The sequence below is a fragment of the Limulus polyphemus genome, unplaced genomic scaffold (genome assembly GCF_000517525.1).
Source record: "Limulus polyphemus unplaced genomic scaffold, Limulus_polyphemus-2.1.2 Scaffold1944, whole genome shotgun sequence".
NCBI classification, from domain to species: domain Eukaryota; kingdom Metazoa; phylum Arthropoda; class Merostomata; order Xiphosura; family Limulidae; genus Limulus; species Limulus polyphemus.
The window spans coordinates 96,759-107,988 of record NW_013667554.1 but is presented as its reverse complement, the minus strand read 5'-3'; the positions used below and the strand labels follow the sequence as shown (position 1 = coordinate 107,988).

Below are 11,230 nucleotides of genomic sequence, written 5' to 3'. Positions count from 1 at the left end.
CAAAAATGAAGAGAGATGAATGACTATCTAAGAGTACAGATATTTTGCTGACGTGCATAAGCACTTCACTTATATGTATTAAATAACACTATCAAATCTATTATTCACTCACATCAACAGTCACTGCATTTTATGAAGTTGGGATCATACAAGTATTTTTATAGAGGTAATAGTTAAGCCGCACAGACTAGAAACTGGAGAAAGTACAGTAACAGATCTTGTAGCAAACAAACAAATACGAGTTCTCTTGGATGAACCCGTGAAATTTGTCTCATATACAGTAAGTACTGGTATAAGAAAGTTTATAAAGGCTATAGATTAGTTTCCTGCTGTGAATTTTAGAAATATGTTCATTATGTGTAGTGATACGTTTTGATGAAATTAGGACATTTCTTTAGATTCATTACTTTTGAAATATAAGATTTCCAACTCATAATTTATGTTTCTATTACAGCATGATTGGACAGTTTTACTGGAAATTCTCTCCTTTTAATTTCTACATATTCAGTGAAGTTTTTCTGTTGAACAAATGTTATTAAAATGAACTTGTTTAACTTGAAAAGCTGTTTCTTTGCTTTCAACATGATACAAGCATAATGGTGGGGTAAAACAACAGGTTTAGTGTTCTTAAAATTTATTTTACTAGTTTTATCTTTGTGCAGCAAATGAATAAATTTTGAATGTCATATAAATAACTTAAAAGTATAATACAAGGTGGTACCAAAGGTCTTTGATATCTTAAAAATGAAAAGCATGTAAAATTCTTTCTTAAACAATGGTGGGTCATTCACCTTCACATATACTTTGAGTGCCAAAATATACTTCAGAATTAGTAATTTAATAGAGAACAGTTAATTTCAAACAGTTTTGAATACAATTTATCAGAACTAAAAATAGCAGTACAACATCATGCCTACTCAGTACTCGAAATGGAGAGTAATGGGGGGGGGGGAGCATACCCCCACTTCTTGTGCATGATCCCCCCATTGAGGTGTGTGATGAAAGAATGAAAAAACGTTATCATCATTTTTACGTGTAAGCGTACCCCCAGTTCTTGCACCATGCTTACCAGTTTTCTAACAAAATCTGTTACCTGTTTTTACAAAATAAAAAAGATTCATAAAGTTAGGATAATCAGAATTAATTAAAATGTAAGTTTTGTGATCAAAATGTCAGGGAGTGAATTATTTCTGAAATAAAAAAAATATTTTGATCTATATCTTTTAAGTTCAAGTTTATTTTAATATATTAAAAAAGTTGTAATGCTTGGAAATCCATTTAAAAGATTGACTAATGTTAATTAATTCAGTGCATAATTCTAGTGAAATGCACCAGATTGATTTTTGATTTGTAAAGCGTGTTGTTTTATTAACTTATGCTGTATTATAGGTGTTATTTCTATTTCCCTAATATGTAATTTTGTGGGATTTAACTGTTTTTATGACAAATTTTAATAGACTTGAAAATTGAGGCAAATGAAAACCATGTCTGAAAAGTTTAATTTAATAATTGGAGTTACTTTCTCAACCCAATTCCTCTTTAATAGGTTTCATTTCAAATGCTTTATTTATTTCTCTGTGTAGCCCAATAAATTTCCATAACTGTTGCCTTAAAAAGAAATCATATGTAATTACTAAAGAATACATTTTTTTTTTGTTACAATTAAGCATTTATTTCAAAATTCCTCATGTAAATGTTTAGTGTTGGCTCAGTAATGGCTAACTAAAGTTATGAAATGGTTTTTTAGTTGCCTTTTAAGTTCCACAGGTTATTTTTATTGGTGAGGAGGCATTTGTCAGGACATTTGTTTGAGGGGTAATTTGTATATTGCTATTTTGATTGGTGAGGAGGTGCTTGTTAGAACATTTGTTTGAGGGGTAATTTGTATATTGTTATTTTTTATTGGTGAGGAGGTGTTTGTCAGGACATTTGTTTGAGGGTGATTTGTATATTGTTATCTTTATTGGTGAGGAGGTGCTTTTTAGAACATTTGTTTGAGGGGTAATTTGTATATTGTTATCTTTATTGGTGAGGAGGTGCTTGTTAGGACATTTATTTGAGGGGTAATTTGTATATTGTACAGAAGATGGTTTATTTTTCAAGTTTTAGTACACTGTTAAGATCTGAAACCATTTTATCTTTTTCACAGTTACATGATTTGGCTGATTACACAAAGTTAAAATGACTATTATTTGCCCTATTTACTTTGGTTCCTTGCTAGTAGCAAAAAAAGGAATTTTTTAGCTTTTTTGTAAAGTGTTAGAATACTATTCTGATGATAGCATATTTAATTTTATACAAATGTTATTTTGTTAAAAGTTGTTTTCGACAACTTGCATATCGTTCATTCTCATCCATAAAGTTTCTTTTTCTAACAAGTTTCCACAATTTTATAATAATAATTCTTTCATATCACTACCCTTATTTTTTACAGAGATTCTCTCCTGGTAGTTGTACTACACAAGTGTCTAAAATGAGTATCATACAATATTATGTAACTGTAAAGAAAAAAATGGCAGGATTTTTTTTCTTGTTTGAGCAATGATACTAGCAAAGAGTAAAACACATTGTTCTAAGTGTCATGGTTTGTGTATTTTAATTAAATTAGACAGTTTTACTTATACATTCGTTTAGGTATTTTTAATTATTAAGCGCTTGTTTTGACTATAGGGACAGTGACTTTTAATTTTTTATGTTAGAAAAATAAAGATGCAAATAGTATTTGTAAGTAGTGCTTTTATTTTAATGTTAACTCATAGTTGTATTTCTGTATAGTTGTACAAGATTAACTAGAAACTTTTTAACTTCAATAATGAGGAAATAACATAGGGAATGAGTAAAAGCTGTACAGATATTGCAGTGAAGATTATAATAAGAATAAAGTAGGATTTAATCCAGCAATCTGATTTTAATTAATGCTTTCAAGATTATTATCTATGAAATGATTTATTTTACCATCATATTTCTATACATTATACGTTGCACATCCTGCAATTACTATATTTCAAATAATGAAGTTTTATAAGAAATAAACGTATAGACTCTAATATCACTAATTAGCCATTGTACTGTTAATGCACTTATTCTAATTATTATTTTTTGTAACTTTGCTACAAGTCATACATAAACTTGAGTTATACGGTCCACGATACCCTTTGTTTTTTAAATTTCCATCAGTGTTTCAGTGCTATAATTTAAACTACACTATGTAGTCTCTGACAGATGGCTATAATAATGGTTGAAAATTGACAATTATAACTAGTTGTATTATTACATATCATAACAATGTACTATAAAATTCACTTCATTCTTGACTAAATTAGTAGAAATATTTTCTCAGAAGGGTTGCTTCTTGTGCCATGTCATCTTCATTTCTTGCTTTCAGAGTGACATCTAATTCATGTCCTTCTAGCTGCATAAACATGGTTAGAATAAACATAAACAAAAAATGTACTTTAAAACTTCTCAACAATGAAGATTTACTGATAGACATTTTTATGTCTCGCTTGTTTGTTGTTAACCACAATGCTTAACAATGACTTATATGTGGCCTGTTTTTTAGCATTATAAACCCTCAGACTTACCCACTGAGCCACCAGGGGCACCTTTATATCTAACTGAAAATTCCTGAACAATAAATACCTATTGATGGGTGTCTATATAACTTAAAAATAAAGACCTGCTTGTAGCCTTAATTTCAGTGACTCTACTGGTACACTAACCCTAATACTGAGGCAACAGATTGGTTTAAGCTTTACTTTTCAGCTAAATTGAATGATCAGTTTGATCTAATTGTAGTTACTAAACAACAATAAACTGTTAGAAGTATTTGCTAGAAAAAGGTACTAGTTGTATTTTTTAATACACTAAATTTATACAAAACTACAGTTGAAAGTATTTTATAAAAACAACAATAAATGATGATAACCAATGTAATTCTCTTAGGACCCCAATCAGTAGTAAGAAGTTTAATTGATCTTTAATAACTTGGAAGAATTTGATTAGTCACACCAATTTCGTGACCAGTTTTGTTATTCTATGCAATGGAGAAAATAAAAATTAAAGACATCCACACACAAAATGTATTGCATAATAAGTTTTCTTTTATAAAAATACAGTCTAAGCTTACTAAATACCTTGTAAGAACAAAGAATTATTCATCACGCTGAATTAAACAAGTACAGCAGTAGGTTGCCGAGACTTGATTTTAAATTTCTTGATCTTATTTCACTGCATCAGATAATTCCTCAGATACTTGTTTCCTCACGAAAATTATCAGTAAACTGATTCATGTTTTGTGCTTTACAAACACATAGAAATCATTAATTAACTACTACTTTCACGTTGCTAACTCTAATTTGGAAAGTTTAAGTACTTTTATACACAATTAAATCTAAATGTCTCTCATAACCATTTCTAAGCCTAAATACGAACATGAAATGGATATGAAAGAAATTTTTTTTACAGTCCATCAGTATCCAGCAATCTGAGCTTCAAAAATGTGGGAGAATTTTTTAAAAAATATTCTGCCATAATTTTTAGTGATTTATGTTTTATATATATTTATTCTAGTCTGGTTACATGTTTTAAAAATACAAGAAAAAAAAAGTAATTTATTATTTTTACCCTGGTTGTTGGTTCTAGCATTAATATGACAATAGTAAAATGTGTATGGAATAATCTTTATTTTAGTTATGAACGGGAGAGTAGTGAAAATGAAAAAAAAATTATAACTCTGATTGTATGATGAAATTTTGTTGTCACACTAGGTGGTACTAGTCAAAATATGTTCCTTACTTACCTGATGGTACTAGTCAAAATATGTTCCTTACTTACCTGACGGTACTAGTCAAAATACGTTCCTTACTTACCCGATGGTACTAGTCAAAATATGTTCCTTACCCGATGGTACTAGTCAAAATACGTTCCTTACTTACCTGATTTATCCACTAAGTTTCTTCTTCTGGCTAATATGTGTATATTATGTTTATTGTCAATAGGTGATCAAAATCAGCAGTATAAAACAATAATGAGCTTACTATAAGAAAAATTCAAAACTCTTATTAAAAAAAAATAACCATTGCACCTTCTGGTGATAACGGAGATTGCCTATGGTAATAGCACCCAAAAGCGTTGGGGATATTCCTTCTATCAGACAAAATCCAAAAAGCAGATGAGAAATCAGTTAGCAGTCATAGAAAATTCATTAAGGGTACAGAGTTGAGTGCTTACACCCACAAGTCTTAACTCTTACTGCCTTTTACTGTTTGCAGCCAGTTGTGGGAAAGCAGTTACCCTTAAAGAGATGTAATAAAGTCAAAAGTAGAAATAAGATAAAATCAAGCCACCCAAAAAATATTTGTACTAAATAATACATACCATCCTCTGCTGTTAAAAGTTCTAAAAAATCCTTAGTAGAATAATAACCACCCTAATAATTCTACTACAAGTTACTCCCAACATCTACCCTTTACTATGAAACAGAAAAAAGTAACAATGATCGTGTATATGCTACAAAAATATTTGTACTAAATAATACCTACCATCCTCTGCTGTTAAAAGTTCTAAAAAATCCTTAGTGTAGAATAATAACCACCCTAATAATTCTACTACAAGTTACTCCCAACATCTACCCTTTACTATGAAACAGAAAAAAGTAACAATGATCATGTATATGCTAATTATTTAGATTTGGATATCAATTTAGTAAATGGTAAAGTACAACTAAATATTTTTGATAAGAGAAGAGCATTTAATTGTCCCATCCTTGGTCTACCCACCCCCAATAGCATAGTTCCTCGCATGATGCTAAAAGATGTCATTACATCTCAATTAAAAAGATTTTTAACTGTTTGTAATAACAGTTAGTTCTTTATCAATAATGTTATATTATTCATAACTAAACTAGAAAATAATGGTTATAAATACTGGCAAATAAAAAAGTTTTTTTGCAAGATTTTATAATAAGTGTAAAAATATTTTATTAGATAAATTATCAGTGAGGAAAAAAACCCTTTTTCTCACTAGAGGTAGTTAGCTACCTTTAATATTTAAGTTAAAATTTATTCAGTATAGCCAAGATTGGAAAGGCTAACTTCAAGTAGCTGGGCTTGTCTCAGCTATCCCGTGCTATACTTGAATAATGTGACAATATGAACTACTTGAGATTGGTCTTGTAGTTCTTTTTAAGATCTTATATAAAATATGTCATTTTTAGAAAAAGGTGGAGGTTGGGAGTAACATGTAGTAGAATCATTAGGGTAGTATATAGCTAATGTTGATGACATAATTCAGTCTGGTTCTATTTCCTCTAACCACTATTGTATCTAACACTTTACATTTTTTTATGAGTAAAATTAAGATCAAGGACCAAGATTGACAGCTCACGTAAATTTCCAATCCGGTATTTCAAAATGCCAATATTTGACAGTATGTACTTTGTTTATTAAAAGTAAACTAACAATAGTCCTGTTGGTTGTTTATTTTTAATTTTATAATATGCACAATTAAAAACTATAGATATTATTTACATTACTGCCTCACCTTGGGATAGATGTCATCATTATTCTTAATGTCTCCAGCTTTCCTAGGAAGTACGTGGACATGAAAGTGATTTATTGTTTGCCCAGCCTCTGGGCCATCCTGGATTTAGAAAATAAAATAACACAGGCAGTATTAGTACTCACTAACAGTTTGATTCTGAAGAACACCACACAACACACTAAAATAAAACTGGTTTCGTATGGTATGAACTTCTCTTTATGTGACTCTGTGTGTGTGTGTGTGTGTGTGTGTGTATGACAAAACATTTTCATGTAATAACCCCATGTTAGTAGGCATAAGAAACGTACCAGCCTAATTATTATTTTGTTACTATATCATTACAGCAAATGTGAAATGTATGGGTAGGTTAACATACGTGATACTGGTACTTCTGATGTATTGGATAATAATATGATTTAACTCAAAATATATAAAAATGTAATAACCCTGGGCAGGTTTTCCAGTTTACTTGTATTATGAAATTAAAACAACCACATGGTGGTCCAACATTCAGAATATCTCAACCTTTTCCAATATACTTTGGAAAAAAAGGCAACATAGTTGAAAGTGATATAAATATTCAAGTCATTTTGTCCAAACACAGCTGTTTCATCATGTATCAATAAAATACTGCATTAAAAATAATTATTTTAATTCAGTGAAAAATAACTATGTTCATGTTATAAATTTGAAACTGGACATATTAACTTACAAGTTGGTGAGTCACTCGTGTAGCATATATCAGGATTGTGATGTATTAGTCTATCATCAATAAACAGGCTACTGATCTTACAAAACTTTTAAAGACAAATAACAAGTAGCATTTATATAAATTCTAATAATTGAATATAGAGTTGGAGTTTACACACATGCACAGTTTATGCAAGTGGAATCCAGGGCTAGTAAATGTTGAATTCACGATAGCCCAAACTCAAAATTTGGTAATCAGTCAGCTCGAGCCAGTGGATTTTGATAACCCTGATGACTGATGTTCAGTACCATCTACAGCCCATATCCACATTTTAAAATATAATACCAGTATAAAACATATTCTAACTTTTTATTTCTATCACCTTAATCTATACAAACCCGATTTCTAGCGTTGTTAGTTCCGCAGACATACTGCTGTGCCACTGGGGGAGCTCCACTAAGAGATTGACAAAACTTTAAGAAGCTCATTGATATTTTGAACCTTTAAAACAATAATTCATAGATAATATTTTGTGTTTTAATTGGTGATTCATTGTTAAAGGTGGCTTCATGAATCCTAATCTTGTTTTAGCATAAAACAAATATAACTTAATAAAATTACACAGAAGTTGTTCTTATTGTGGTGTTATTTTACGGCTTCTGACAGTACTTTGCTGACGGAAAACTGTTTAACACTTCATTTTTATATATAACCATAATACATGCAAGCTAAGAAAATACAGGAAATTTTTATTTGTATTCATAAATACATAAACATTTCACAAGCTAGTTTAAAAAAAAACCAAATAAACAATGCAATTGCAAGTTATATTATCTACCTGAATAGCTATAGTAGAAGACTTGACACCATGAACCTCCTCAATAACACCTTGGACTTTCTGTACACATGTAAAAAGATCGGATATTTCGGGTCCACTCAGATCTTTTAATCTTTCAGCAGGCCTTAGTGGTGCTACCAGTACATCTAGAGTAATTTGTTGTAAAGGATATGCATACTGGTGCATATTTTCAAACTGTGGAATAGCTATGTTTACATTCAGCTTTTAGGTAACAGTAAAATACAAACAGAATAACAAAGATGTTTTTATTTCTTTTTCCTGTGCCTTCATGTCTGATTTTGTTGTAGAAGTGGAAGCTTAGATAACTGAACATTTTTCACTTACTTCTAAGTTATTGGAAGCGTAATTAACACAAGTTTCGTATTTCTACACACAAACATTTCTTAAAGAAATATTACAACATTCTGTGTTGAACTTGGTGAATCTGACTACTAATACAGCAGACAACCAATATGAGTTATGAACATTATGAATATTTTACAGAAATATCATGAGATTATTTATTGCTAGTGTGTTTTGGTTTGATTTGTTATGAATTTTGTGCAAAGCTACACGAGGGGCTATTTGCACTAGCCGTCCTTAATTTAGCAGTGTAAGACTAGAGAGAAGGCAGCTAGTCATCACCGCCAACCCTTGGGCTACTCTTTTACCAATGAATAATGGGATTGACCATAACATTATAACACCCCACGGCTAAAAGGGTGAGCATGTTTGGCGTGTCTGGGATTCTAACCCGCCGATTGTGAGTAGAGCGCCCTAACCACCTGGCCATGCCAGCCCGGTGTGTTTTGATTTTACAAAAGAATTATAATTGGATTGTAATGACTACAAATTCTTGTTTTGTTCATTTAATAACAAATCCTATACCTACTTGTGACACTGCCAATGTTAAACGATTCATTAGGAATAAACATAAATTTCAAAATAAATTTACTAATCATAAAAACTGTGAATCAATATGAATATTAGCATTTACATTATTAAAACTATTTTTTTTTCCCTTTTCTAACGAAGATGTAAACAATTATTCACAAAACAAATACAGTGTCTTCTATAGCTTTGTAAGATTTTGACTTCCTTTTCAAAATCAAGAGTAAAAAATTATACTGTTATCAATGGGTACTGGCTGAGTTTAAAACAACAGTTGGTAACCCTGTGCACACAGATAAGGTTTAAAGTGTATGCCATGACCCTTTACAGAGTGCTATTCAACAGAATTACATCAGAATTATCATCTACTTATTTTACACTGCTGATTTAGTAACAGTTCATGGTAGTAGAGAGTAAATACCAGATACATTATATACAGATACAGAAAAAATTGTAGATATGCATTCTGGAGGTTCTTGACATTATGCAAGCTTTACAATGGACAAAAGTCTTTTTAGCCTTCACACGAACAGCACTTTGCACTCTGACTGGTCAGGGTCTGAATCAGACTGTCACCGTCAATTCACAGACATATTCTGTGTAGATAAATATTATAAGTTTGGAATTACAGTCAACATTCCTTCTCTAATACGGTATCAGTCTAATGTCTACATTTGGACAAAACACAGAATAACATTCCTTCTCTAATACGGTATCAGTCTAAGTTTTATAGTGGTATTTGATATAAAATCAATATTGTATTTTAAGAAGAAATCCAAAATAATAGGTACTGTGGTTAAGCTCTATTTTAATAACAACTGTATGATAACTGTTAAATTGGATATGTTGTACATTACTTTCCTGCCAGACTGTTGGGTCTGAGGTATTCTGTGTTTATCCAAATGTGGACATTAGACTGATACCATATTAGAGAAGGAATGTTATTCTGTGTTTTGTCCAAATGTGGACATTAGACTGATACCGTATTAGAGAAGGAATGTTATTCTGTTTTATCCAAATGTGGAAATTAGACTGATACCGTATTAGAGAAGGAATGTTATTCTGTGTTTTATCCAAATGTGGAAAAAATGCTGATCCAAAGTTGATTATATATACTGATACTTTTATCTATTCAAGTTTGTAGTGAGTCTGGATCTTTGCTTTAAATAAGTAAGAAAACTATAAAATATGACTACAGTCGTGGTTCAGTGCATGCATGTACTGGGTGCTAGGTTTCAACGTGGCCCTAACGAATCACTAAGTTACAGATAATATTTTCTTCTTAAAATTTACGCTTAGTAACAATTTTATATTTTTGGTGCTTAAGTTACAACATAGCCTTCCTAGCAGTATTACTGAATTGTTAAAACCAATTATAATTAACAAATCTCACAGGATTCAACACAGCACAATATAACAGACCCAGTGAACATATTAAGATTTCAGACCATCAGAATCGGCAACTATCTATCCGTGATATAAGATTTGTTTCGAATAAAAAATAAAACAAAACAACAGCAGAGGTACTTCAGTGGTTAATACTTGTTTAATATAACTATCATTCTTTTTTTCTTACTTTAGTTTTGACAAACATGTGGCTATAGAAGTAAACTCAGGTCATACAATCTGGTAGTCTCTCAAGATTACTAGTTCATCACAAGAAGTTCTAGTAAAGGATACGTCCAGGTAGAACTGGCTTCTTGTTGACAAAGGCCATGGATAGTTGTGTTCTGTAGAATAACTGTGAGGGTAACAGTGTGACTGGACCAAACTGGTAATGGGAAGAAGCATCTATATCTAAAGAGTACACATGTGCAACTGAATCAAGAAGGAACATAGAGAACTGGGAGATTACAGCTTGAAATAAAATGAATTAATTAAATTTGGGGGTAATGAGATAATAAGTTCAAACTATATTTCACATAGCATTCAGAAGATGTTAGAAACAAGTAAAAAAAAAGAAAATCAATAAATACAGTGAAACCCCGATTTTATGCGCCCCAATTTAATGCGAATTTAGATATAACGCGAGGGATCATTAACTCTTTTGACACGGGCTCGGTCCATGGGGACCGACCTCGTTATAGTTTACATAATAATAATAACTTTTAATATTTTAAGTGTATCTTATTTAATGCAACCCCACTTGTTTCGCAATGACATTTTATGGATTTCAACAATAGCATTATAATGGGGCTACACTATATCTCCAGTTCCTCAGTCTTAACTTTTGTTTCCAGCTGAGACATCAACCTGCTTCATCATAA

The 11,230-nt window shown here is 30.9% G+C and overlaps 1 protein-coding gene across 4 annotated transcripts in view; it reads right to left on the bottom strand.

Annotated features, from left to right (window-relative positions):
* Positions 1-2,721: 2,721 nt before the first annotated feature.
* LOC106465443 (nitrilase homolog 1-like) overlaps positions 2,722-11,230 on the bottom strand; it is a 29,231-nt gene continuing 20,722 nt past the window's right edge. For all 4 annotated transcript variants that reach the window (XM_013925673.2, XM_022393344.1, XM_022393345.1 and 1 more), the window contains 4 exons: positions 10,644-10,760; positions 8,073-8,218; positions 6,544-6,642; positions 2,722-3,412 (listed from right to left, as the gene is read on the bottom strand). In XM_013925673.2, coding sequence (XP_013781127.1) covers positions 3,320-3,412; positions 6,544-6,642; positions 8,073-8,218; positions 10,644-10,760 — 455 coding nt within the window. In that variant the 3' untranslated portion in view covers positions 2,722-3,319. The remainder of the gene's footprint in view (positions 3,413-6,543; positions 6,643-8,072; positions 8,219-10,643; positions 10,761-11,230) is intronic.